The sequence below is a fragment of the Gouania willdenowi genome, chromosome 21 (assembly GCF_900634775.1).
Source record: "Gouania willdenowi chromosome 21, fGouWil2.1, whole genome shotgun sequence".
NCBI classification, from domain to species: Eukaryota; Metazoa; Chordata; class Actinopteri; order Blenniiformes; family Gobiesocidae; genus Gouania; species Gouania willdenowi.
In genome coordinates, this window is record NC_041064.1 from 26,651,361 (window position 1) to 26,678,466 (window position 27,106).

The window sequence follows — 27,106 nt, forward strand, 5'->3', positions numbered from 1 at the left end:
ACCCTGACAGCGTATGTCTCAGACACACGCACGCACGCACACGCACACGCACACGCACACACACACACACACACACACCGACCGTTAGCTCTCACAGCTGAGCAGACACAGCAGCTGAAAAAGCAAAGGATCCCATTAAACTGCAAAAACACACAAGCATGCATTCATAGACAAACACACTTATAGCAACTGACATCTTAAATATGTTAGATGCTCACAAAAAAATACACCTAAATCCATAGATGCATATATCGATACTCAAACAGAGACACACAATTAGAAACCAAATTTTAAATCTGTTAAACAGGAAATATACAAACACATAAGTACATAGACACAGTACAGAAACACAGAGATATACAAAGAACATAGAGTTAAAGCAAAGAATTTGCAAGGAGAATGTTTCATCGCAAACACACAGTTGTATTTTTTGATTACACACAGAATTAACACATGCAAACATAGATGCACACACTAATACTCCCAGACAGAAACACACTTTTACAAAGAAATGTATACAAACACATGTATACACCAATACTTCCATGTACTGTATATGAAAACAGACAGATTTACAAAGAACAGTTAGACAAAGTAAGCAAGCCAAGCAGGAACTGTAAACTGACCCAAAAAATAAAAATACAATGAGGCTAATGCACAAAATGCATGCACTCACGCACACGTATGCACACATACTTAGACACACGTGCTTACTTGGGCAGCTGATGGTGTCACAGCAGTCATATAATAACAAACAGTTAAGCTACTAAAAATACCAGAGCTGGAGACAAGGCCAGGAGCCTGAAAACTGACACCAGCGCAAAACACCACTAGCAACAACAAGAGCCGGGAAAAAATGTCAAACATGTCTATTCAAATCAAACTGACACACTAAATGTGTAAAAGTGTGTGAGTGTTTGTTAGCAGTAGGGTGGAAAGAAATATTGATTTATGATATATCGCAATACTTTGGTAACAATATTAAAAATTGTTATCAAACTTTTTCTGTTCTGTTTGATGGTATTTAAGGGTGTCCCGATCGGATATTGATATCGGATATCGGTCCAATATCAGCCAGAAAACGAATTTCGGATTTTATCGGACTGCATCTAAAATCTCCGATATAAGCGCTCCGATAAGTTTTTGTCCCCGCCCTGAGTTGTTAGCACCATATACTGACAGAGAACAATAAAACAATTCAAGTTCACTGAAGTTATTTTTTTTTACTGTTTGAGTAACATCACTTGAACAAGCATTTTCTAACATTCCATACTAAAAAATAAGTAATAAAAGTATGTATAATTCGTGCTGATATCGTATTGGATGGATATCAGCCAATACTCAAAGGCTGCAATATCGATATTGTATCAGAAGTGAAAAAGTTGCATCAGGACATCCCTAATGGTATTTACTATATATTACCTCTTTTCAAATCAACCAAGTTTTTATGTGTCACTGTTTTATTATTATTGTATCTTAATTATACACAAATGTTAAATAAGTAAATGTTCATATCACATATATTCATTAAATTGTCATCAATCTCTTAATAAGTCTGAATTTAGATTCAAAGGGTCCTCTGACACCATCTTTGTCCTACATTGAATGATTTATTGTTTTTGATAAGGCTTTGCTTTGGTAGATTGCAAGTGGACTTGATGTTGCTAAGTATAATATAAATCAAAAAGTGACAAGTAATTGAGAAACCACTACCATGTTTATATTTGAATGGGACCTGGGCAGCATTGCACCTAAAAATTTGGGGCCAGAGCTCACAAAGGTTAAGATCCTCTGATCTATCCAACAGTCACTTCTTATCCCAAACCCTGCTGCTCATTGCAGGGGTAGGGGATCGCAAAGTGTGACTACTCCTGATCAAAATCAAGTAGATAATTTATGTGTATAATGTGTTTAGTCTTATTAAATGATCATAAAACCACAGGGGAAAAAGTGAGGCAGACAGTACAATTGCCTAATGTAAGCCCAACGATTCTTCAATTACTGCATAGTCTTAAAATGAGTTACACAAGCTATGATTTTAATCTACGGTTAGTAAAGTGCAGTGGGCCATTTATGTGTCAATTGTTTTTTTGTCTTGGACTTCAATTATAAGTCACTGTAAGAACATAAAAGATCAAACCAATCAAATGATGAAAAAACTGATGTGTTTTCTTCATACATTTGTAAATCTCATTCTGAAATATTAAGAGCCAACCAGTCGTGAACCTCACTGCATCACACACATCTAAAACTCTCCTTAAACTCACTCTTGGAACCTACCCAAACAAATTTCAAACAACGTTTTCTGAAAACCATCAAAAATAAAGAGCAGTAGATTTGGAGCTAAACGGAAATATCCTTTTGTGAAGAAAAACTAAAGACTTTACATTGAGATTTAGAGGGAAGCGCAGCAACCTGCATTTAGCATTTAAAAATATCACAACCCGAATGACTGATGAGAATTTCAGCTTCAAAACTGTGCAAACCTTGGATTTAAAATTTTAAGCAAGGAATGCCTGTAAGGATTCTGTACGATAAATGACAGTAAATGCAACCGTTTCCGTCACATGTTTTACAAGCAGTGTGCTCAGCCAGTGTAGACTTAAAACATAGAAATATGCATATTTACTACAGCATGCCAACACAACGACATGATGTGGCTGTAAAGCAAACATCTATAAGCTCAATGATCATTTAAGAGACCAAGTGTATAAAGACATAAGATGAGGTTAAATGGGAGTAATAACCTGAACCATATTGATTAAGAGAAATAAATTCAAAAGATTAAGAAAAGGGGGAGGATGATGTTTTTTCGTTCATTTATCTAACTTTTGTTGACCAAAACTTGTGCTTCCATCACATCTGAGGCTTAGTCGCAATAAACTGTTGTACCATTAAATATGACTTAAATATGAACCTGTTTACTCGATTAGGAAGATGAAAACGCTAAACATTTTTTCCCAAATTTTTTTTCCCATCCATGTATTTTAAATTGTTCAGCTCTTTTAGCTGTAGCAGCATGATAGTGGTTTGATTGTCCATCCAAAAGTGTGTGATCTGCTTCTCGCCCGCCATCAATCTTCTTCTTCCAGAGGGAAGGTCGGGGGAAAAAAGTGACGCATGCTCAGAACGCTCGATTGTCAATTGCAGTACATGGGTGTGTTAATCGAGCTACAGAAAGTTCAACTTCAGCAGAGGTATACTGTTTACCTGTTTTAAAAATCCTGTTACTGTCGGAATAAGCTATATATGAAGTTTTCTGAAGATGCATGAAAACGCACCAAGTGATGATCTTTATATTATAGCACATAGAAGTGGACGAGATGGATGAGAATTAGTTTTGTTTGCAAACTTGATGTTTTACATCTCCTTTAACCTGCAGTGGACAGTATCTATCAACAGTGCCTCAAGGAATAAGGAACTCTCACATAGTCAAATTATAGACAAATATGTGTATTAAAAAAAAGAAAAAGAATATTTTCTTTCAAAAATGGCAAACAAACTCAGAGGAACTTTATCACCAGTTTTCCCAGCCGACACGTGATACTCACAGTAAAAAAGAGGTCAATGATGCGTGTGTCCAGTAGCGCTTCCCTCCAGGTCTCCGTAGGCTTCAGCGTGACATTCAGCGTGGACTCGAACATGGCGATGTAGTGGCGACCCAGTGATTCGCTGTCAGTTAAGACCCACAACAGCATGGAATGAAGAGAAAGAGGAACAAATGGAGGAAAGAACACCAGGTCCTGTCGATGAACTCACTCTGTGCCTTTTTGTGAGTCTTAAAACTGGACTGTCTAGTTTATGTTTTCAAATGTTTTGAATTTGTGCCTTTTCTCTGTTAGGTTTTCTCGTCCTCAGCTTGTCTCAGGCACTGTTTTCACCCACGCAGCAGATTTTTCCTTTTTTCCTGTCTTACTCTCCTCCTCCTTAAGTTTTCAGGCTTCACCCTCTGACTCGTCTGACACCCACTTCCCTTCTTGTCCTCTAGTTCACCCTTCACTCTTCCTCAAAACCCTCCCTCTCTTTCTGCTCTCAGTTTTCTCAGATCTCAGCAGACGCTCTCCAGCTGCAGCCAATCAAGGCTCTGCAAGGCTTTCAATGTCCACTGGTCTGACAAGGAGTCCTCAAGATTTCCAACTGCCCTCAAACACTCCCTCTTCTTAGCCAGCCAATCACTTTCCTCCCAATTCAGACAGCTTTCCAAGACACACAAGGATCAGTCAACCTCAAGTCTTACCACTGTTTTTCAGCTCATTAAATGATCCAAAAGATCTCTAGTTTGTACACATGATAAGTATGTAGAATCTAGTCCTGAAAATGATCATCTTTATCATGTTAGCATATATTATATTATGAGGCCTGATGACACAGTACAAACAACTGAACAAACTTTATTCAGATCATTCACTTGTTTTTGTATATACTAAAGAAAAAAAAAACAGCAAAACAGTCGGATTTAGACGATTGCGCTTCAGCAACACTTTTGACCTATGAAAGAGCCGCATTTCCACAATAGCGTTCTACAGACCAATCAATGACCGGAAATATTGATACGGAAACACATATTTTCAACAAAGGCATCCAATTGTGAAAGCTGTTCAACTACATTGGAGGAAAAAATTTCCAAGAAACCTGAGATATAGATGAACTCTTCTCTTCAGACTATAGCATCCGAACAGCATAAGACGACTTAAATGTACAATGTGCTGCAGAAGCCTGTGGTAGACTGGGCTCATCACAATGAACACCTCTATCCTAAACAGTGAGAGTGCTGAGGTTATAGTCTTTCACACCGACCCCCTACTTCAGTGGTTCCCAAACAGTCGTACGTGTACCCCAAGAGGTCCAGGAGCGCATTGCAAGGGGTACTCGAAAACAAATTTACCACAAACAAACAGTACTATTGCGCAATAAAATACTACATTTTCTTGTAATTTTTAGAAACACGATTATTTTATGCTGTAGAGGCTATTTAATCATACTTCTGACAAAAGGAGCCAATAATTAGTTGGCTATATTTGACAAAAGACACCGTATTTACTCACTATTGAAGTAATCACATAAAAGTAGCATTGGTATTTTTTCTTTAATATAAATTACACTTTAAATTACACCCGTTGCTTTGAAAAGTCAGAAGTTTAGGAGAGCTCGCTGTTCTACAAATGAGAAAGCATAACAGTTATGGAGAGGGTACTTATATGAAGAGGGGATACACATGATTTGACAAAAATGCAAAGGAACTGAACTGAAACACATCCTCTACTCATATCTTTAAAACTGAACCACAGCTCTTGTTTGAATGATCTTATTGTGACCTATATATTGTTAATGCAATAGAAACAAGTCAATGACAAAGTTATAAACTATAGGTCTGTGTAACCCCATTTTATTTTGAACAGCCTAGATTTTCACAAGTAATATGTTGAACTTTTAAAGAGGCTCTCTTTTTTCCTGTATTCTGCTCCTGCACTAAAAGATTCACACAAATGTGCATCACTGTGCAGCAGCTCAGTGACAGCAGAAGGTGGAAACTTCCAGAGGAATGTTTGATCAAAGCCAAATGGTGGCGGAGGCCGGCAAGGTCATGCATTCCTCGAGCACAACTCCAAAGTTGCTCCCTGCACCCCCCAAAACACACCAAAGCGTGCGTTTCGGCACAAGAACTGGCACCTGTTTGAGGTCCCTATGGCTAAGAGTGTGTGTGTGCGTGCGCGTGTATTAAACACATTTTAAGCCCCGATAAAAACAAATGTAAAAATAGCAGTGGTGAGAGAACAAGAGTTAAAAGCAGTTGTGCTTACATCAATCTGATAACCAATAATTTTGAAAATATTATGACAGATAAATGAAATGTTTTCATTTTCTAATAATATGTTCAAACTTCAAAGAATAACAAATATTTTTGTTTATTGCAAACATTTTGGATACTGTAATGTTATTGACTTTGAGGAAACGGTTTGTCACAAAGACTGAGAAGTATGAACATGTCTGGCAGGGCGTAACTTGACTGGCCTCAATAGAGTCCTGATCTTAACACGATTAAATGTCTTTTGAATTAAATAGGGCTCTCAAAATCATTGTGAGCTAAAGGCCAAAATGTTGAGGTACAAAGTAGCTTAGGTCCCATTTAAATAGGAACATGGTAGTGGTTTATCTGATTGATCTCCTTCTTTGATTTATATCATCCATAAAAATCTAATATATTTAAAGTTTTATAGGCACAATCTGGTCAAACCAGTTAATGAGACAATGTACAGGGCTCTACACTAACTTTTCCAGTGGTGGCACTGGTGCGACTAACTTTCTCAGTTGGTCGCACCAACCCAGAATTTGGTCGCACCTTTTTTTTTTGTAAAGTAAAGACTGACAATGACTCAAGATATATTTGCTAAATGTTTTAATGTTTTAGTGTCAATATTAAGTTTTTCTGCAACAAGCAGTGGCTGAAATAAGGTCATTTATTTTACATAATTTTAAAAGAAGACGTAACATTTTTTTTTTTAAATAACAGCAACGCCGAAGGCTGAAACAACTGAATCCAAATAAGCAGCAGCTGTTGTGCTCACTCTGTGTACTTGGTGATTGCACAGTTTTAAATAAGTATTTTTTACCAAGTTTTATATTACAAATGTCATTTATAGGTTGGTTTTTGGCTTGCACTTGGCGTAAAAGAAAAAAAGTTTGTTTTCACTTTCATATCCCATTTATATCCGTTTTTTTGAAGCTATTTCCGTCCATATCTCGTAGATGTGAAATTTAGAATTTGACTGATCGCGTTATATCTATTCTTCTAAACTGCTGAGTTAATACATTTATTCCAACGAGTTGTACTTTGAGTCTAATATTGAACATCTAAGGCAGCTAGCTAATGCACATGGACATTTTGCAGCAGAGCAGGAATAATTCCGTCGTATCTCTGCATATTTTGATGTTAAACTAACAAAAAAAAGAATTGCTTACCAAATATCACAAAACATTGTATGTTAACATAAGATTTAGTCAGTTAATATGCCACAAAAAAAAAATAATGTTATTAGGTCAACAGTTTGATGCATCCCGAAATGTGTAGTCTGTAAACCTGAAGGAGAATTCTGTTAAGTTATGTTTCTTCAAGCTTTTTGGATTCTGTGGTTGAACTAAATGTTGAATAAAAATATCAAAATGTAAAAAAAAAAAAAAAAAAATAAATAAATAAATAAATAACAGCAACGCATAATAACAGGTTACATGTATTCTGTTTTTTTATTTCACAGATATGCTGCACTTGAATTAACTTAACAGTAGCATAACCAACTTAGCATCTGCATTGCTTCACCCCATGAAATTAAATTCAGAGGGTCCAGCTGTTATAGTGGGGTCTCCTAACCCTCTTTCCCTGGTCAGGGGTCTGCAACCTTTACTCTACAAGGAACAATTTAACCTCATCTCACCTGGATTAGAGTCCTCCTGGAGCCAAAAAATACCTTCTCAATGAAGACAATACAGTGTATTAAATTATATACAGTTAAAATTATACAGAATAATGTTTGATTTAATTTGATGTGATTTATATTGATCATGTAAATGGAAACTTAAAAATAGTTTAAAATAAGATTAAGTTGACATCAAGAAATAAAACAATAACTTGCATCTTCAAATTCTTACACATCTCAGTTTACATGAACACAATGTTATATAAAGAAGATTTTTTGTAGTTAATGTATTTTAAAGGCTACAAAAAGTAACTTGAATTTGATGACACATGATCATGTGGTCAACACATGCTAATTGCTAATTTCTTGCCACACATAAAACCTGCATATTTAACCGGCACATTGATGGTTAAATGAATCTGTCCCCACACAATTTCTTCCAGAATAGTATTTTTCTTGGTTTAATTATCTTACCAGGGATTTAAAACCTAAGGTTAGCTACAGGTGCAGGAAAGTTGATGGTCTGTAGATGTTGCAGGAGGTGAAGTAGGAAGATGCTGAGTCATTGCACGTGATTAATTTTAGGTTAACAAATTGTTAAATCTTGATTTTATTTGTTATTATTCATTAATAGCCTTTGTAAAAAAAATAACTTTATTTCAATAGTTTTTTTTAAAGCTATAGAGAGCCATTGCAAAAGAGTCAAAGGGCCACATTAGGCCCCAGAGCCGCAGGTTGCAGACCCCTGCCCTGGGAAAACACAGCTGAACATCTGACCTGGCATCATAGTCCATCAGTTCTGGTCCCTCCATGCTGATTCTGACGAGCGTGTACGCTCTATCGCTGAGCTCAGCAAGTTTTTCCTTTTTATTGCTGCCCTCAATGTGAGCGCGCACTCAGTGAAGGGCTCGTTATGTCTGGCACCGTTCATAGCGGACCGCGCACACTCCAAAGGAGCACATTGATGTTTATACTCTGCTTATTCACCGTTGCATTACCCGCAGCAAAGTTGCGTGAGCGTACACCGCCTCCTCACCTGCAGCACTGCGGTCAAGCCAGCCTACACTCCGAAATCTTTGGTCAGCTGAGCCGCCAAGCCCTCTCTTTTTATATTCTCCCTGTAATAGTATTTAAAAAAGTTTTTTACGCTTCCTTAGGGAGGATTACTATTGCAACAATACATCATCAGTAGGGTAAAACTAACCTGTCTCACGACGGTCAGTAATCCTGCAGCGCAGCGAGAGAGAGAGTGCACTCTGTGGGACGTGACGAAGCTCCGTATAAAATAACGTCACCCAATACGTACTCGCACGGATATGACCAGATCATTTTTTCACTCGTACACATTGAAAAAATACTCGCATATGTGACGATTTTGGTCGCAGTCTCGTGCCCTGATTTACCCTCCCAGGTATGTAAACAGGCACATACAACAAAATACCAACCTAAAGTTAAAGGAATTATTAAATGAAGGCGGTGCCAAATGTCTCTTTGTGTCTAATGTCAGACCAATTAACAACGATTAACTTTTACTAAGGTTTACATTGTTGGCATATGGGACCATAGATATATTGGGGGATAAGCAGGGGTACACACAAGTGGTGCACAGGTACGCATGCACGACCAAAATCACAATGCACCTCAGATTAAATATTGGAACACGTACAAGCGCACCAAAGATTCTGCGATTGATAAAAGTTAAGGTGTCTGGGATGCCTGGCTGCACTTTCGGACCTGGGGCGGCGCCGGGGTTGACAGAAGCGGCTCTTGCACACATCCGTCGTTGATGAGGGGATAAACTCGTATTGGGCTTAACCTTAGATACGTTGATTGCAAATATCAGTTTAAGGTATAAGCACTGACCCCTTCCCTCTGTTCATGGTCATCATCATTCCACTTAAGCCAAGTGCTGCATCACCCGCTTCAATTTCTCTACACTTGTCACCAGACTAGCTTAACAGATTACACAACACAATTGTAACATCCATTGCACTCTCAACTCAAAACAGTTGACTCTTCCCGACCCCTGCCATTGTCCCACCCAACTCCCTCGTCCCTGTTCCCCATTCCCCTCACTAAGATGCAACACTGCCCTCTCTTTTTATATTCTCCCTTTAATAGTGTTTAAAAAAGTTTTTTTTACCCTTCCTTAGGGAGGGTTGCTGATGGTCACAATTATGTAATAAAATAAATTTATTAATTTAATTGCAATAATAAAACCTACATACTGTAGTGTTGATCTTCGACAGCATGTGCAGATAAAGTGAAAAAAAAAGTCATCAACATCCCCCGCTAGATTGGTTGTCATTATAACACACAACCTTTTCCTAAATACACTAAATCTAAAAACTTAGATGTATACATAAGAAAATATTATCACATCAGAATATAAAATTACGAACTATCTTAAACCGTTTCTAAGAAAAGCTAACCCCTTTGAAGATACCTCGAACAGAGTAAAAAAAAAACGGCGCAAGGGCAATAACTCAGAAAAAAAATATTTGCGCGCTTCTCACCTCATCTCCATCAAGGTATTGTTACCCTGAAGCCACACCTCAAATTTGGTTACCCTATCTTAAACAGTTTCTAAGAAAAGCTGTCCCCTTTGACGATACCTCGAACAGAGTAAAAAAAGCTCCTGATTTAAAGAGGCGGAGCTACAGACACAGTACAGTGTACTCTGCGGGCATACCAATGTAGAAAAGTCGGAGAGAGACAAAGATACTTATTCAGACACAGAACCTACGATTGGTGTTAAGGAAATTAGTAATAGAAATAGGAGTAATGTTTGGACACATTAATGTATATCTAATTATATCTCTTTTTTAGGATACAATTCATGTTTTTATTATCATTATTTTAACAGATAGAACAGTAATAATTAATGCAAGCTACAAATAAAATCTATGCAGCCACTTCAGAGTGAAAATGTTCTACTACTTTTGAAATAGAGAAAGATGGTCAAAAGTGATGAGGATGATGAATATGATGATGACATTCTGTTGAATAACAAAACACTTTCAGTGTTTTAGAAATGTAACTGTTGTAAGTGCTTGAAAAGCAGGCATAGTATTTGGTTTTCAGATATTTGTACGTTTAATTTCATTTCATTAGAAAACTTTATATAAGACTAATTAAGCATTCGGCCGTTGCCAGCTTCTGTCCATGTAAATAACGGGACCACTATCAAATTCATCTTATTAAAGAATGATTCTGTCACATAAAACACAACTGAAGAGTAAAAGCATGGCAAAAAATGAAAGTCGTCTAATAGTTTTATTTACATTGTTATAGCGCAGTATGTATTTAATATTGAGAAAAATGGCAATAAATGCACCGGTGTTCAATAAGTAACTGTAACATGCACCTGTAACCACATCAAACAAATGAGTGTCATTATATATACTATAATACAATATAATTTTTAGGGATATTCTGAAAAAACTTTTTCACTTCCGATACGCTACTGATATTGCAGCTTTGAGCGCTAAGCTCAACTTACTTAGTACTATAATGTTTTCCCTCATTTGAGTCAAGTGTCTGCATGCATATCTTTCACTAATAAGCCAAATAGCATTAGAAAAAATACGGGAATGTTTAAGGAAACAGAAGCTTTGTATTTTATAATTCATTTAATCGGGCAGCTCATAAAGAGTAAAACCCAATTTCCACTGGATGCAGCTCCGCTGCGTTTCGTCTTCACCGCACCACCGGAGCTGATAGGTTTCCACTTTAGTCTATGTGATAATTTCCACCGGGTCCGCTGCGGTGCGTGTCTGCTCCTTTCCAGCTGCGGCAGTCCGGTGCCCTCTGCCAGATATACGCAGGGCTTTTATTTTTGGCGGACACCGGAGCACGACGCATCAATCAGCACAGAGCAAATGAAGCTCAACAGGAAGTTAAGCACTTACTCCGCAATAAAATATACGGTTACTTTTCAAAATAAATCACTTGATTATATTACATGTAACCATATCACCAAAACATCACAATGTGTAAAAACAAAATCACATTCACTATATTGTTTCCTCTCATACTGTAACTACACTGTAAACTGCAGCAACTTTGATTTAGTTCATGTTTTATTGGTGCAGTTTTATCTCTTCTCTGTTGGCTGTTACTAAAAAATGTGGCTATGACAAATCCAGAGTCCAACCTTCTTGTACTTCGTTAGGAACACTGACCTGTTTATCTGTTTATTGTTGTGTTTATAACACATTTAACTGCTTTCTCGCACAATTATATAAATATTGTGAGAACTCCTCTGTCTCGTGACGTCACAGTCCAACCGGAGTGCACCGTGGCACACTCAAAACGCAACTGGTGAGTGTTACTAAACGGCGGACAGCAGGGCAAAACCGAATCGGTGCCGTGGTGCAGCGGAGACGTATCTAGTGGAAACCCCCAGTAAAAAAAAAAAAAAATAATCTAAAGGAGTTAATTCTTTGAAAGAATAAAGAAAGATGTCATTGGAGGTTGAAGTCTATTGAGAACTCCTTCAGAGCACAATGGTTAGTTCAATTATTACAAATGTATTTACAACTTCACAAAAAATGGGTTAAAGCTGAAACATCAGTTCTTCTTTCAGTCAGTTTAACCTTTTGAGTTAAAAGAAAGATCTAAGCACTAAGTTGACAAGCGGATTTACAACCTTGACCACCACCTCACGGTAAATGAGACAAAGGCTGACTGTGTGTGTGTGTGTGTGTGTGTGTGTGTGTGTGTGTGTGTGTGTGTGTGTGTGTGTGTGTGTGTGTGTGTGCGTGTGTGTGCGTGCCTCCGAGATGAGTAATTTCCACGGAGTGACGAGGACATGTGGTGGTGGTTTGGTGGGTTTTTAAAAGACATCACCTGCTACTATCTCGCCCGTTCCAGCAGGCTTGAGAATAACGCCACACGCCAGTTTTCCACTGTACTGCTAAGACGCACTGACAGACGGACGGATACACAGACACACAAACACGCTTGTATGTCCTCAGAGCCAAACAAGTACCGCACACAATCATGAGTGCAGGAGTTTAAATCAAAATACAAGAGATTTATACTCACAACGGAACTCTGTTCTCCCCTAGGCCATCAGGCTGTTTAGTGAAAAGTCTGGGTGGGGATAATACTGTTTGTAAATACTGTCCATTTATCTTCTGTGTTTTTTTGTTTTGGGAGTGAGCTTAATTGTATTATATCCTTTATTGTACTTATATATATATATATATATATTATAGTAATCTTTGTGTTTTTATTTCGTTGTTCTGCTGCCACTGTAATGAAAAAACTTCCCTTTGGGATTAATAAAATATTTATCAGTGAAAATGCAGAAATGTAGGATTGACAATCATTTTTTATGAAGTGGTTTGATGGCTCAAAGAAAACCGAATACATGAAATGAATTTAATGAATGCCCATGTTGCTGAAAACTAGGCATGTTCTACTACCACTAATGTACTCAGCCACGAGTAACAAGAAAAGTACCTATTGACGCATATACAAGGCTATAATTCCCTGGAAAATAAACTAGGTAAACATCTTTATCACCTCGTACTGTGTGCATTTATGTATACCCAGTCACAGATTAATGTGCTACATTGTTTCCTTCAACCCAAATGTTACCAGTATGTGAATGTGAATACAACTGCAGTTTCACGTCTTAGTCTACAGAAAGTCCTGATCACCACTTCAACTACCAGCTGGGATTTCAAACCCTACTGCAGGAAGTCATCTGAACCCTAATTTCAACTTCAGACGATTGCTCATCCAGAGCTCTAACTGTGTTAGCCTGCTCATCGTCCGTGGGTTGTTTCTCAGTACAGCAGTGGTTCTGCTCCCATTTCAAAGCACTGTTGCTCTCCATATATTTCCAAACATACAACATTGTGTTTTTTCCCTCTAACTTTATTTGGAACATATTCAAATTTAATTCCAAAGCTAGTGACAGCTTCAAACCGCCCAATAATAAATAAAAATCCTATTGGTTGAGGCTACAATTATGTCTGTGATTTCAAACACGTGCCTCAGTATCCGACCCAATAACACCAATAGATCCATACAGCAAACCATTTGATATTCATCAGAAAAGACTCAACTAACAGTCCCTCATATCTGAATGTTACAAATATTTATTCACAACACTAATTCTAAAGAATACAGAGCAAAGCTGTAAGTGAATTAATCCAAGATGGGAAAACAAAAGTTTTCTCATATTTCCAGTGACAGTAAATTATAGCTTGTCATCTTTTTTCTTTTGAGTTTTAATATTGAGTCTTTTTGGTTTTAGTTTAGTTTCAGTCATCTGAATTAACAAAAACTGTTTTAGTTTTGACTAATTTTCTGCTTTAGCAGTATTTCTTTTTTTATGAAAATAAACATTTTAATCATACAGTGTCTTTATGAAGTTTGCTTTTTGCCAGGAGTCTGGACTAGTCCAGTAAAACCCTAAACCTAAACTCGCCCTTTTGTTGTTCCAAACTGATTGCGGTTATTAAAAATAGTAAAGCAATAATGCCAATTTTGCTATGCTTTACAAATTATACTTGTAACTTATATACTTATGGTAAAGAAAAATTCAAATAAAATCAAAACAAACTTTACTTCTGACAAGTGTATCAGAACTATTGTATTCATCCCAATGTTAGTGGATGAATAGGGGTTAAACTCAAAATGTTTACAGCTGCACAATTTAAACTAATAATAAATAATGTGAAAGGTATTCTAAAAGATTGAGTGGACATTTATACCTTAATGTAATTAAGTATTAGTTCAAAATACATACACTGCATATGAATCCACCTGAAAGTATTCTGTGATTTACAACTCACACCCTTTATTGTCTCAATGATCTAAATATTTTGCACTCAAGGATGGTGGATTAGCGACCTCCTTTGGTATCCTCTATTTATTAAGGCTGATCCTCAGCTGCACACGGAGACGGGCCGAGCGTCTGCCAGGGCCGCAGCGCTGCACTGAGGCGCATGGTGAGCTTTAAGTGATACATCCTGCCTTAAGTCTCCACTGCAGCCTCACCATGTGAAATAACAGTCCAGGAATCCCATCACTCTTCCCGAATGCTCTCCCACTTCTTCTATGGTTGGCCTTTCTGTTGGAGCAGCAGTTGTCATTTAATTACTGCTCCATAAAATTACTAAGTGACTGGATAAAAAAACGATTGTGTCTTTATTTTGTTATTGTTTAGTACTTTCACCTCAATTTAAAGGCAAACATGCCAATGTTTTGTTATACACAAGATATTCTATTTACTAGAACAGACTTATCTAACTTTAGCTAAAATCTAAATTATAATAATGGCTTGGATTTACATAGCGCTTTTTTCAAGGAGACGGAAATCGTGTTATAGAAACCATTATTCATTCACACCAGTCACTCACATCAGTCATACCAGTGGGTAAAGTGCCTTGCCCAAGGACACAATTACAGTGACTTGGATAATGCATAGACTGTAAAAAGAATGAATGGGACAAGCTCCACGGTGGAGTGAAGCTTTTATTTTTAGAGCTCCCTCTGCTGACTGACTGCATAATAGGTCATAAACCCTGCCTCATCAATGATAACAGATGGGATGTTGGTCAAACTGTAAAGTTAAAATACTCGTCACATAATTTTTTTCCCAAAACTAAACTCTGCTGTGATCATTGGTTATTATAACCCTACATTGTGTTCAAGTGCTAATTTTTCTGTGAAGTTTGTTTTAAATAAGTTATTTGAGGTTAAAGAACAGGATTTTACATAATATATGATGATGATTGACAGCCGAAGATCTTGCGTAGCTCTCTTCGTGAATAGCAGTTACGTTGTAACGGAAAGCTGAGATGCCATTTAACTAGATATTTGAGTTGAAATATTTTGTGGTTTTGTACTAACCTCTATGATGTGAACAAGCCGTTGGTAGAATTTACAGATGGGAAAGATACTTATGTTCTTGGCGTAGCTGGGCAGCGTAAGTCCTCAGGGCAGTACTCTAAATGGGCGGACCCTACTGCACAGACTCCAAATGACGTCAAATTTGCAAGATGGAAGCACCCCTAAGCGCCGTATTTTGGCTTCAATAATGTTGAGTGGTAACAGCTACACGCCCATGAGGATAGAGCAGGATTCAAACCACCAACCCTCTATTACTGAGCCAAAGTCACCAGCAATGTTTTAAACATTCACTCATATTGGGTCCCTAGGAATGCAGGGCCCTGAAATCCCACTACTGAGGTTGGTTTGGCATGTCAGCTTTCTAAATTGATAAGTACACAACTTACATCAATGCTACATCAATATGTCAAATTATGTTTAGCTTTACAGTGTTAAGTTTAACAGCACAATTTGACTTTGTCTTAAAATTAAAGTTTATTTTTAAAATTACAGGCACAGTAAACATTTAAAAGCACAAATTATTACAAGTGTCTCAGGCACTCCATTAACACTAAACTGGTACAACTCAACATTAGAATACAGTGTAAAAAAAAATAAAATCAACATTCAATCTTTTCAGAAAGTGAAACTCATTAGGGTTGCACTTTTCAGGGTTCTGTGAAGGATGTTACTTTGCACTCAATACTCCGTTGGGCTTACTTTTGCATGAATTATTGCATCAAAGCGCCATGACAGGTGAGTTTGCTAACAGATGCTGATTTCATTTCCAGCAGGACATGACACCTGCCCACATTGGCAAAAGTACCAAAGGCTAGCTCAAAGATTGTGCATTTATTGTGCTTGCCTGGCCAGCAAACCCATCTGATTTAAACCCCTTAGATGATCTATGGGCTATCGTCAAGACTCAAAAGGAAGGTGATAAACACCAGAACCAATAATGCAGGGGACCTGAAGGCCACCACCAAAGCACCCCAAGCTTCCTTTACATCTCAGCGTGGCCACTGGCTAATCATTTCTCAAAAAGTGCATACTTTTCATAAGTCTAAACTTAAAAAAAAAGTTTTTAATTGATCTTATGGTAATATTCAAGTTTTGGGTTTTTATTTTCTGTAAGCCACAATCTATAGAAATAAAGGCATGGAATCTTTTACTCCATGTGTAATAAATATAAATGTATGAGTTTCACTTTCTGATGTGATTGACTAAAAATATTGAACTTTTTCCACAATATTTCAACTTTTTGAGCAGTACCGGTATTGAATATACATAAATATATAATTTACCAATTCAATCCGTAGTGCCTACTAAATTAATGGCACTTGTCAAAATTATGAGTAATAACCAAAGTCACTGATTGATGTGATTGACATGTTTACGTAGTTTGAGTCTAATTTGGTAACTTGATCTGTTGAGGGATTAGCAAACTTTTCAACACCAATATTACCGAACATCACACAGGAGTATTATTTCTGACTGACGCAACAGATTTTAGTCATAGTTCTTGTCATCTCTGTTAATTGTGTTTAGTTTAGTATTCTTGATTAAACATGACAATGACCTTGAGATACAGATTATTTGGTCTTTCAATCAGTTTAGAGACGTAAGTGTTCCACAGAAAAAATTAATAAAGTAAATCTGAAAAAGCTGGCAATCATGTATCATTTAAAAGCAGCAAATATGACCTTATATGCAATTTTTTCTTTATTCAATATTTAAAAGTCTACCTACAAAAGGAGAAACACCAATCTGAGCATTCAGACAAACACCAACACCCTGAAATGCAAAAACTCTTTAAACGGTGTAGGTCCATTTTATGGTTTAGAGATGCTCTGTTTCCAACAAAGTGTCACATCTGTAACTATGGTACTTCACCCATTACAAGCACATTTAACAGATAAATAGTCTGACATGTGAAGGTTTTAAAATAGCTTTAAGTGCAAGAAAGCTGAATAATTCTGGGAAGATCGTAAATGGTGTATCCATATGAAAACAGCCGTAAGTCAAAAGCGATCTGAAAGGGGACAAGAAGTGAACACACTTGTGCACACCTTGGTATCTGTGTTTAGATAGTGGTCTTTAAAGATTCTTCGCTCAGGTCAGGGCCGCGGCTGGCATCCAGCATCAGTTTACACACTCCTAATCCCTAACTTAACCTGAGGGCAGAACACCCATAAATGAACCCCCTCACCCCACCCCCCCAACAGCTAATGGGAATACTGAACATTGCAGACGGTCGGCTCCTCCGACTCAGGAATAGCTTCCATTAAGGCCACTGTAATTGTTTCTCCACGAGGTTAATGCCATTATTACTACATTACATTTTCCGTTGGGCCAGCTTTTGAAAACAAGTCGAGTTGGGCTGAACATTTACCACAAAGTAAGTGAAATCACTAGTTTGTTTGATAGTTTAACATGAAATAGGTAGAAGTTAAGCTATTTTTTTAGTTTTCTTAAATAGGATGACCGTAGCTCAGGTGGTAGATTACATTTTCATTTAGTAGACACTATTATCCAAAGCAACGCACAACACGAGCAGTTAGGGTTAATGGACTTGCTCAACATCCCACAGTGATGGCCCAGGTGGGATTCAAACCGGTGACCCTCTGATTATTAAAATTTTGTGTGTCGACAAATGTGTCACTTTATTAGATTTTAACCACATACCTTTGATTCTACCAAAACCATGGCGGTCTGGGTAGGGAGCAGGTTATCTATCTGTCAACCGACGCGGTAATTTACACCACCTGACTAAAATCGTACCACAACCTCAGACAGAGTCGAGCCCAGCGCAGAGTGACAGAGTACTTCGTCTCCACCAGACGGCGCCGAGAACAGACAGCAGGCGCTTGGATCATTAGAGGAAGCGAGGCCTTTCAAGTTCAGTTGTGTGTGAGGTGGCTGCTGTCAGCGATGTAATTAGGGAGCTGCCTCACGGTACTCACAGAGCCACATGCTCAGTGATTTGCGGCACGTGTGTCCACGTTCAGGTCTCACAATGGACTCACTCCATCAATCTTTTTTATTTTTCAGCAGCAGATTGTGATTGGATGTCCAAAAACTTCACAAACAACATTCACACCAAATTTGAAAGAAAAGGCCAATTTCAATGAAGAATGTATCTGCAATATTTAATTTTTTAATTTAATTTGTTCAACTTTGACCTCTGGGTTTGTAAGTAAAAGCAAAAGACAACAAGACAAGTTTCTAAACTGATCAATGGGTTTCTTACATTAACAACAAACTTTATCCATCCATTAATCCATTTTCTGACCTGCTTGCTCCTTTTTTCAGGGTTGCGGGGGTCTGCTGGTGCCCATCTCCAGCACTCATTGAGCATTAGGCTTGGGTACACCTTGAACAGGGCGCCAGTCCATTGCAGGGCAACGCACACAAACAACCGCCCACATGTTTTTAAATTGTGGGAGGAAGCCAAAGTAACCGGAAAAAACCCACACAAAAAAAGACCCGTGTCCATCCCAGGGCTTGAACCCAGGACCTTCTTGCTGTGAGGCGGACATGCAAACCACTAAAGCCTAATTTAACGTTCCGCGTAAAATCCCCCATCGTAGACGCACGTAGGCGCAGACCCCTTCCCCCGCAACCTTACGTGCGGCTCCCAAAAATCCTCACTACCCGTCAAGTCGACGCCTTGACACGTAGTCAGCTAGGGCTGTGATTGGTCAGCTCCAAACTTTAGCCCCGGTCACTGCCTTTTCCAGTCACATTGCCATGTTTCAACTTTTAGCGTAGCAATGGAAGAGTTGTTTTTACAGTGAATTGAGTCACAGAGAAAACCGAGACGAACTAAAAGTGCCTGAGTTTTATTATTTTCTTTCATAGTTGCAGCACGTGAAGCACCGCCAAACGAAGTCAATTACAGACAAAAGGTGTGTGTTTACTGTTATTATCACTACTAGAGGTGTCCCGATCCGATATCAGCCAGAAAATCGATATCGAATTTTATCGGACTGCATCTAAAATCACCGATATAAGCTCTCCGTTAAAATTTTCCGCTCCAGCACTTCTATCCATAAGTGACTGTGGTTCACACTCCAACAAAGTAACCTACTGTTAATGACTATTGTTCTCTGTTTGAGTAACATCACTTGATTGCGCCTTTTCTAACATTCCACACTACAAAATAAGTAATAAACGTATGTATGATTTGTGGTGATATCATATCGGACCAATATCGGTATCGGCCGATACGTAAGGCTGCAATATCGGTATCATATCGGAAGTGAAAAAGTTGTATCGGGACATCCCTAATCACTACTACTGCCTTGTCTCTGTACCTACAGTGTGTGTGTGTTTCATTAACGTTGACGGCATGCTCCCGGCGTAGGTCCTGACGCTGAACCTTAAACCAGGCTTAAGTCCCCATTCGTAACAACAATATTATTACATATATATTTTCATCAATTAGTTCACTAAAACGTAGGCAGGCCAGTAAAATGTAAGTAAGCATGGAAAGGGATGTGCTCATGCAGTACTTTTACATGCTCACAGTCATTTTTTAAATGCGTTCCTTTCGAGAAGAGGTTCTTAAGTGCATTATGTTTTCAGTGGGTTGTGAGTTTAGAAAAACAATCCTGAGCTTTTATTTTGAAATTTATTTATTTAACGAGTATGGAACCATTTGATTATACAAGTAACAAACTAACTAACATTTTGGTGAAATTTAGTGCTGTTACTATTGAATTTACAGGACTGACAAAGCGGACAGCAGCGCCAGTCAAGTCTAGAAGAAATTAAACAAAAAATTAAAACAAATAAAACCCCATTATATTACATGATAGACCTGGAGCAGTGAGGAGGGGCAGGTATGTGCTGAGGTTTAAATAACTTAATAACAAGGTTTTTACGTGTGAGATGAAGATTTAACAACAGCTGGTAGAACACACACACACTGTGATGCGCTGAGGAGCAGCGAATGCCACTGACTTGCTTCGTCTGTGCTTGCTCACTCTGCTTATTGTTGTTGTAAATTATAACACTACAACAAGCAGTTCTTGTAACTGACAGGGTCTTACTATAAGTTGAAAACTGAGCCGAATCACAGTGAAATTATCAGCTGTTCTCTGCTCATTTGGCCCAAGTCTGGGGCTCTTCCTTTATGAACCCAGCCTTGGTCACACATCTAAATGAATCCTTTGATGAGGACGATGGACAAGATCAGAAAAAATAAATCTTATAACGAGCAGGTCTGCCATTTATGTTGGATATCCTGATTGATAGGAACCTTCAAGGAACATGACAGTCAGAAAATGGAAGATAACTGCTCAGGCAGCTACTCTATTCTGAACTGCGTGGAGGTTAAGGAACAAGGAAAAGACCAAGGTTGAGGTACAAAGACACCACCAAAAGAAAGATAAATTGGAATGGAATAAACTACATCAATTGTGAAATTAAGGCGACCACTTAACATCTGTGGGAGAACCTTTGGAGCCACTGACACTGACTGCAATTCTTAAAGCAAGGTTTACTTTTGCACAATTTTATTTTTTTTGTCCTGCTGTTGTAAGGATAGGATTTCCCCAATGTGGGGAGAATACAACAGATCTTATTCCGTATTCTATGTAGACTAAGAAATCCATCTTTGAGATGACACGCACATCAAACAAAAAGTGCCATACATACCAATGAGAGCCTGAACAAGCCAATGGAGGGTGTGTGTCTATGTCTGCGTGTGTGTGTGTGTGTGTGTATGTTGAAGAAATGATACAGGGATGGAGACAGACACTTCTTTGAAAGTGATACAGCAAGCATTACTCCAGCTTCACTCCAACAGAGCCAGAATACCAAGCTGCTGGGATTTAGGCCTTAATGAGACGCACAGTCGCAGTCCACACATGCACACGCTAAGTGCTTAAGATCACTCAACAATGACGCCAAATGTAACGGTAACATTGAAGTGTCCGTGAGAGACAAAAGATAAAGTCTAATTGAGGGACAGGACAGATATGCATTTCTTAGCGCTGCATTTGGAAAAAGCCACACATGCTGGAATAGCTATATAGATGCACTCAAGTCATAATGGGGTCATGTGTATTCAACACAGAGAGACACTGCAGCCCACAACCTACACAAAATGCATCTAATAATCCACACCATAACATTTCTTAATTCCCTTTGTGACCGACCAGTTTAGTCTAATATACACAGTTGATGATTAAATGTACTTAAAGCAGAACTAAGTAACTTTTTCACCTTAATAAATCCTTCTCCTAGTCCCTGTGAGGGTAATGCAAGTGTTTATGGAGTGATTGGGGGTCTTTCATCTCTCCCTGCTGTCTCTGGCCAGAAAACAGCACTTGCAACTTTCCTGCCTCCGACCCGGTGGCAAGATGTACTGCTTCGAGGTAGCTCAATACAAATTAATGCGAGATTATGACCAGCCCCATGGCTGCACATGGTTGTCTACAAATTCACTTTTCTCGAACCTATATCATGGCGGAGCAACAGAGGAACAGAGCAACTCCATGCAGTGACAGCTCAGCAGCAGCACACAGCAATCACGTACCGCCGTTGCCGCAACAGGCACGCGCACACACTCGCAACCCAGCGCTCCATCAGGCAGCACACACACAAATATACATCCTTCTTTCTATACATCCATCCATTTTCAGAGCCACTTTGTCAGCACACAAACACATCACACACACTTCCAAACTCCCTTTCGCATTACTCCCACATCATTCATTTATTTATTTGACTTGTCTCTCTTCCTCATACTGTTCACATGGTCACATGGGACGATATGTGTGAAAGCACCCTTAGTGTCACGGTTGTATTACGATTTTTCAGTGATCGGTTGCTACCGTCTTGGGAGAGCAAAGGTGCACATGTAGCTGTGGGGTGGGGCAGGCGGCGGGGGTGTTTACGACAGTGACATAACCAAAAGGGACCTTTAGGAGGAGCGCTAAGCGCAAGTTACTTAGTTCTGCTTTAACATTAAGTATGTTTTTTAAATTTCTTAGAAAGAGTTACAAAATAAACTTTTAAATTAGCAATACAAACTTTCAGAGATTCAGAGCCAAAAAAGTTTTGAAACGATAAAATTACTACTACCACTATTACTACAGCCTATAGCATTCAATTAGATTGACAATCAACAGAACAAACTCTAAAATCGAACGTGTTTAATTAAAGTAAAGGATTAGAAAAGGGGTATGACACCAAAGAGTAAAACTTTGTTCCTACAAACAATTAAAGTTGATTTTGCGCCTTCAAAGCAGAAAATGTGAATCTTTTCATATAACCAACAGCACGATAAGTTACATCCAGTTTTCCAAGTTAACAGGAAGTCCTCCACAAACAATAATTCTGCTTATAGTTTCACTGGCTTTGTGGCAGGACCTTTACTTTTTTACTATAATATGCCTCCAAAAGGCCAACATTATTTAAAGCTTTGTTAGCCAGAGCAGCACACATGGAGAAGTATCTAATTTCTCCATAAGGCAAACCAAAAGGCAGACATGATTTTGGGACAGCTGACTAGTGTGTCTGACAGCACTAGACTAGAAAAAAGGCACAGCACAAGCAACCACTGCTACACGGCTGATGCATCAACCACAGAAAGCAAACTATTAGAGACTCTTGTACCTTACTTAGTAAGTAAAACGAACTCATCTCATGACGGTTTAAACCAAGCTCAGATTCAGCATTAGTGGAAGAACGAGCCATCCATTTTCTGACCCGCTTGCCCCTTATTTCGGGGTCGCGTGGGAGAACAATCCAACGCTTGCTAAATTTTGCTTCACAATGACAGAAATTTCTGACGACAAAGGATAAAATAGCGAGATTGCTTAGCAACTACAAGACATTGTGTTAACTTGTGACATGCAAAAAATTAGCTTTTTTTACCGATTCAGGAAGAAGAAAGTTTAGTATTCTCAGGAAGAAAGGATATGATTGGGAGGTAGGAAGTTCCAGCTCAGGACCTGATTGGCCAGAGACAGATAGCGCTGAAAGACAGAGGACATCTGTGCATTCAGGTTTTCTCTGCGGCTGAACTCCTGTAGCACCTCCATGGTCAACATGAAGATCTGCTTTAAGCCATCCTCCTGGAATAGATGAATTGACACCAGACGTGTGTGAATACATGGAAAAACAGCCTCTGTCAAAACAGGCGAAAAGTGACAAAGAGTTGAAGAACCAACCTGGAACAGACGCTTGCAGCTGCTGTGAAACTCCATGCTAAGGCCGATGCTGCTGGTTTTACTGGAGCTGGAGAACTCAGTGAGCAGAGCGGTCAGAATGGAGCAAGCCAGTGTTTGCTGTAGAGTAAAGGACCATATTAGTACAAAATCTCACAAACCTGACCCGCGTAAAGATGGTCAGACAGGACAGAGCAAGAAGCTTGACATTATTTGAGCTTCAGGTTTGACCATTAAAGGGGACATATCATGGTTTTAAATCCTTCCTTTTTACATATAAATCATACAGTTGTGGTCTATATAAAGTGGAACTGCAATGCTTGGGTCTGAATTCCTCATTATTATAGCGCCACAGGCCCCTTTTCTGATGTGCTTCTAAGAGCAACTCGTTTTGGTGGGGTCTCTTTAAATGCAAATGAGACACTCCATACCCCACCACCTCTTCAGATGACACTCGGTTCAACTCCACCCTGCTCGGCCATTTTTGTAGTTTGATAAAAGAGATACGGCTATGTAGCGGCGCATAAACTTTTTATTCAGAGGTTATTTACAAAATGTCAACAATGGAAGACTTGTCCATCCAGCTTTACATGTTTGAGCCAAAGTCGGACCCAGCGGAGCGAGATGAAAATGATGATGAACCTGCAGAACCCTAACAAGTGAGCTAACACAAGCACCGAGCTAACGCTAACGCCAAACTAACGTCACAAAATGCTTTTTAATACAGTCTTTTCAAAGACAAAAATGGCAAAATGAAATGACTGATGAAAACTTTAGACTTAAATTAAATCACGTAGGCCATATCATCAAGGATCTAAAACGAGCACACAGCGCTAACATATGAAGTCTGAAGACGGTGCAACTGCTAATGCTAACAAAACAATGACAAGGACGACTTATCATCACACTTTTTAGCGTTATTTACAGCTTACCGAAGTGCTCTGTTCGTCGTCTCCAAAGATAGAAGGAATTGACCCCTCAATCAGACAAAGTCTTTCGGCAAATCCTTCTTTATACTGGCGAAGGTTGCAGAAGCAGTCATAATTGAAGTGCTTCGCGCACACAAAAATTACCTTACCCACAGATGTGGGTACATTTCCGTGAAAAATAAAACTCAACCAGGCACTTCGAAAAGGTTCTGATGCTGGGAGACGGTGTAATGAAGCGTGTGGGTTACTACATCCAACAACCGAACATTTTGACTTATCCTCTCGTAACTTCAGCATCCTTGAGCTTGGACTACAAAATAAAAGCGAGAAATAAAAATGGCGGATTGCTCGAAGTGTTGGACCTGGAGTTAATGTACTAATTTGGCAGTTCCGCTGCAAATACTGTGATGTAGTAGTTCAAAAAACGTAATAGAGAATAAAAAAATCGAAACAGATTGAAAAATATGAGCAAAACAGAATATAAAGATATCTACGGAGCACCTGAAGAGACTAATTTGATTTTTTCTGTACATCTAAGCACTCTAAATATCCAACAAAATGCATTTAAGGGCTAAAAAAGTGGATTTAGCATGATATGTCCCCTTTAAAATAAAAAATCTCTCTCCACGTGAAGCAGCTCCCCCTGCTGGACTAACGTGCATTTTAACCATAACTTCTCAACCACAGGTGTTTGAACCAGTGGATACGTTTCTCGATCAATTTATAATCAAATAGAAATATAGCCAAGTCCTTTTAATTGCTGTGTTTCCTGTTTTCTATTCAGCAAATAATCCATTTTGCTATGACTCTTAAGATAATGCTAAAATGGTGCCAAACAATTACACACAATATATTGTTGGCTTGAGTTGATACAACAAATACATAAACCACTCAACACAAGACAAGTTGTTTTCCATCTCCACAGCAATCACATCAAGAACGGCCAAATAATTGTCCTCCTCAATCATGTTAAAGGCAGGTTTTCAGCTAATGGAAGAAAACAAAATTTTTGCAAATTTGTAAAGAGCACTTCAGCAATTGGGTGTATCAGTTCAAATGGTGATCATTATAACGGGTAATGTGTTACAGAGGCATCAAAAAACTAGACACAGACATAATTTAATTTCTTCAATATAGGATAAAGAACAATGTTCTTTGCTCAAGTGAAGTGAATTAAAAGATTTACTAAGATCTCAAATAAAGGGTGCAAAATCTTTTGCGTGCCTAAATACTTTGGAGGCATCATTTCCTAACCCGCTTAAATCTGTGAGCATGCAGACATTGAACATTTTGTTGCTGCGCAGATCACGTTTTTGAGGTTTAAATCAACTTCAAACACTAACAAATGCATTGATAGCAATGCTGGCCTGCGAAGTCCAAGGGGTGCACTGCACCCCTCTCCTCCATGCGCTGTGCTTGTGCTGAAGGGAGGAGCGCGCTCCTACGAAATGCTGCTTCGGAACGCAGTGCCACACAGGCTATTGAATTTGCATTATATCTCCAAATTTACACCGCTTTTATCAGTAAATATAGACTATAGTTTTATATCAAATAATCTTGATCAATTATGTAAAATATTAAAGATTTTAACTCCAGCATTAAACATCCATTTTTTCGTTTCCCCTTTGTCAGCTTGTAAAAGTCACTGCAGCCATCACTGTGTGTAAACCTGTTATAATTACCGCATACAGTTCCAGGTGTGGTGTATTTAATTGCGCATACTGCATTAAAGCTGCAGTTTGTAGATCCGTAAGACGCTCGTCACCCCTCCCTCCCCTCCTGAACGAAACTCACCGGCAGTTCAAGTGCACACTGTGGAACTATTTGCTATTTCTCCATAGAGACTAGTAACAAATGTAGGGACTTTTTCTTGTGTTACTGGAGAGTTGTTGTTTTAGAGACATGAAAACATGCATCACTCGCTGCTGTGAGAACAGTAAAAGGCTCACAGCCACAGCCGCTCCTCTCACACAAGCAGCTGAGCTGCAGCCGAGTCCAGCTGATCAGAGCAGTCACAACTCCACATCCAGACTCTCCACCTTAGATAATGTTTCTCTTAGGTTTACAATAGGGATGTAACGATTCACTCAACTCCCGATACGATTCACGATACGATTCTCTCTCGATTTATTTTACAAAATGGGACTGTAGATAAATAATGATTGAAAAATATTCCTTTATTTTCGTTGTCAAAAGAATCCCTTGATAAACTATTCAGAACAATGTAATTTAACGAAAAATAAATCTTGAATGAAATAAATAAAAGTATAATACAAATGAAGAATAAGCTTATTAATTTAAATTCTGGTTCTATAGTAAACAATGCAAAACTGCATAATAGTTCTTTTTCTTTTTAAAAGTGCAACTGAAAATGTATTTTGTGCCTTAACAATTGGACTTTAAAAAAAAAAAAACAGCCTGCATTGTATTTACGGCAGATATTTGTTTGGACCAGCAGAGGGCGCTGGTAACCCAGTGGTCGGTTGGCATGCAGATAATCTGTGCAGTGAAGAAGAAATGCTATGCTAGCAGACAGAGCTAATAGAAAAACGTGACTTTTACAGATATTCACGTAATATTACAGATATTCTTTTGGTGCTAAAAGGGTAAGGAATCATTTATGAACATGTTTAAGAGTATAAGGCAGCCAGAAAGAAAGTAGTAGCAGATTCCGCCCGCCACCTCAGCATTTGGACAAGAGAAGGATAAATATATAGCCCCCTCTGCTGTTTAA

General features: G+C 38.5%; 1 protein-coding gene across 1 annotated transcript in view; it reads right to left on the reverse strand.

Annotated features, from left to right (window-relative positions):
- Positions 1-27,106, reverse strand: part of xpo4 (exportin 4) — a 62,912-nt gene that overhangs the window by 26,923 nt on the left and 8,883 nt on the right. The window contains exons 5-7 of the mRNA XM_028435845.1: positions 23,447-23,563; positions 23,197-23,350; positions 3,552-3,664 (exon numbers count right to left, since the gene is read on the reverse strand). Coding sequence (XP_028291646.1) covers positions 3,552-3,664; positions 23,197-23,350; positions 23,447-23,563 — 384 coding nt within the window. The remainder of the gene's footprint in view (positions 1-3,551; positions 3,665-23,196; positions 23,351-23,446; positions 23,564-27,106) is intronic.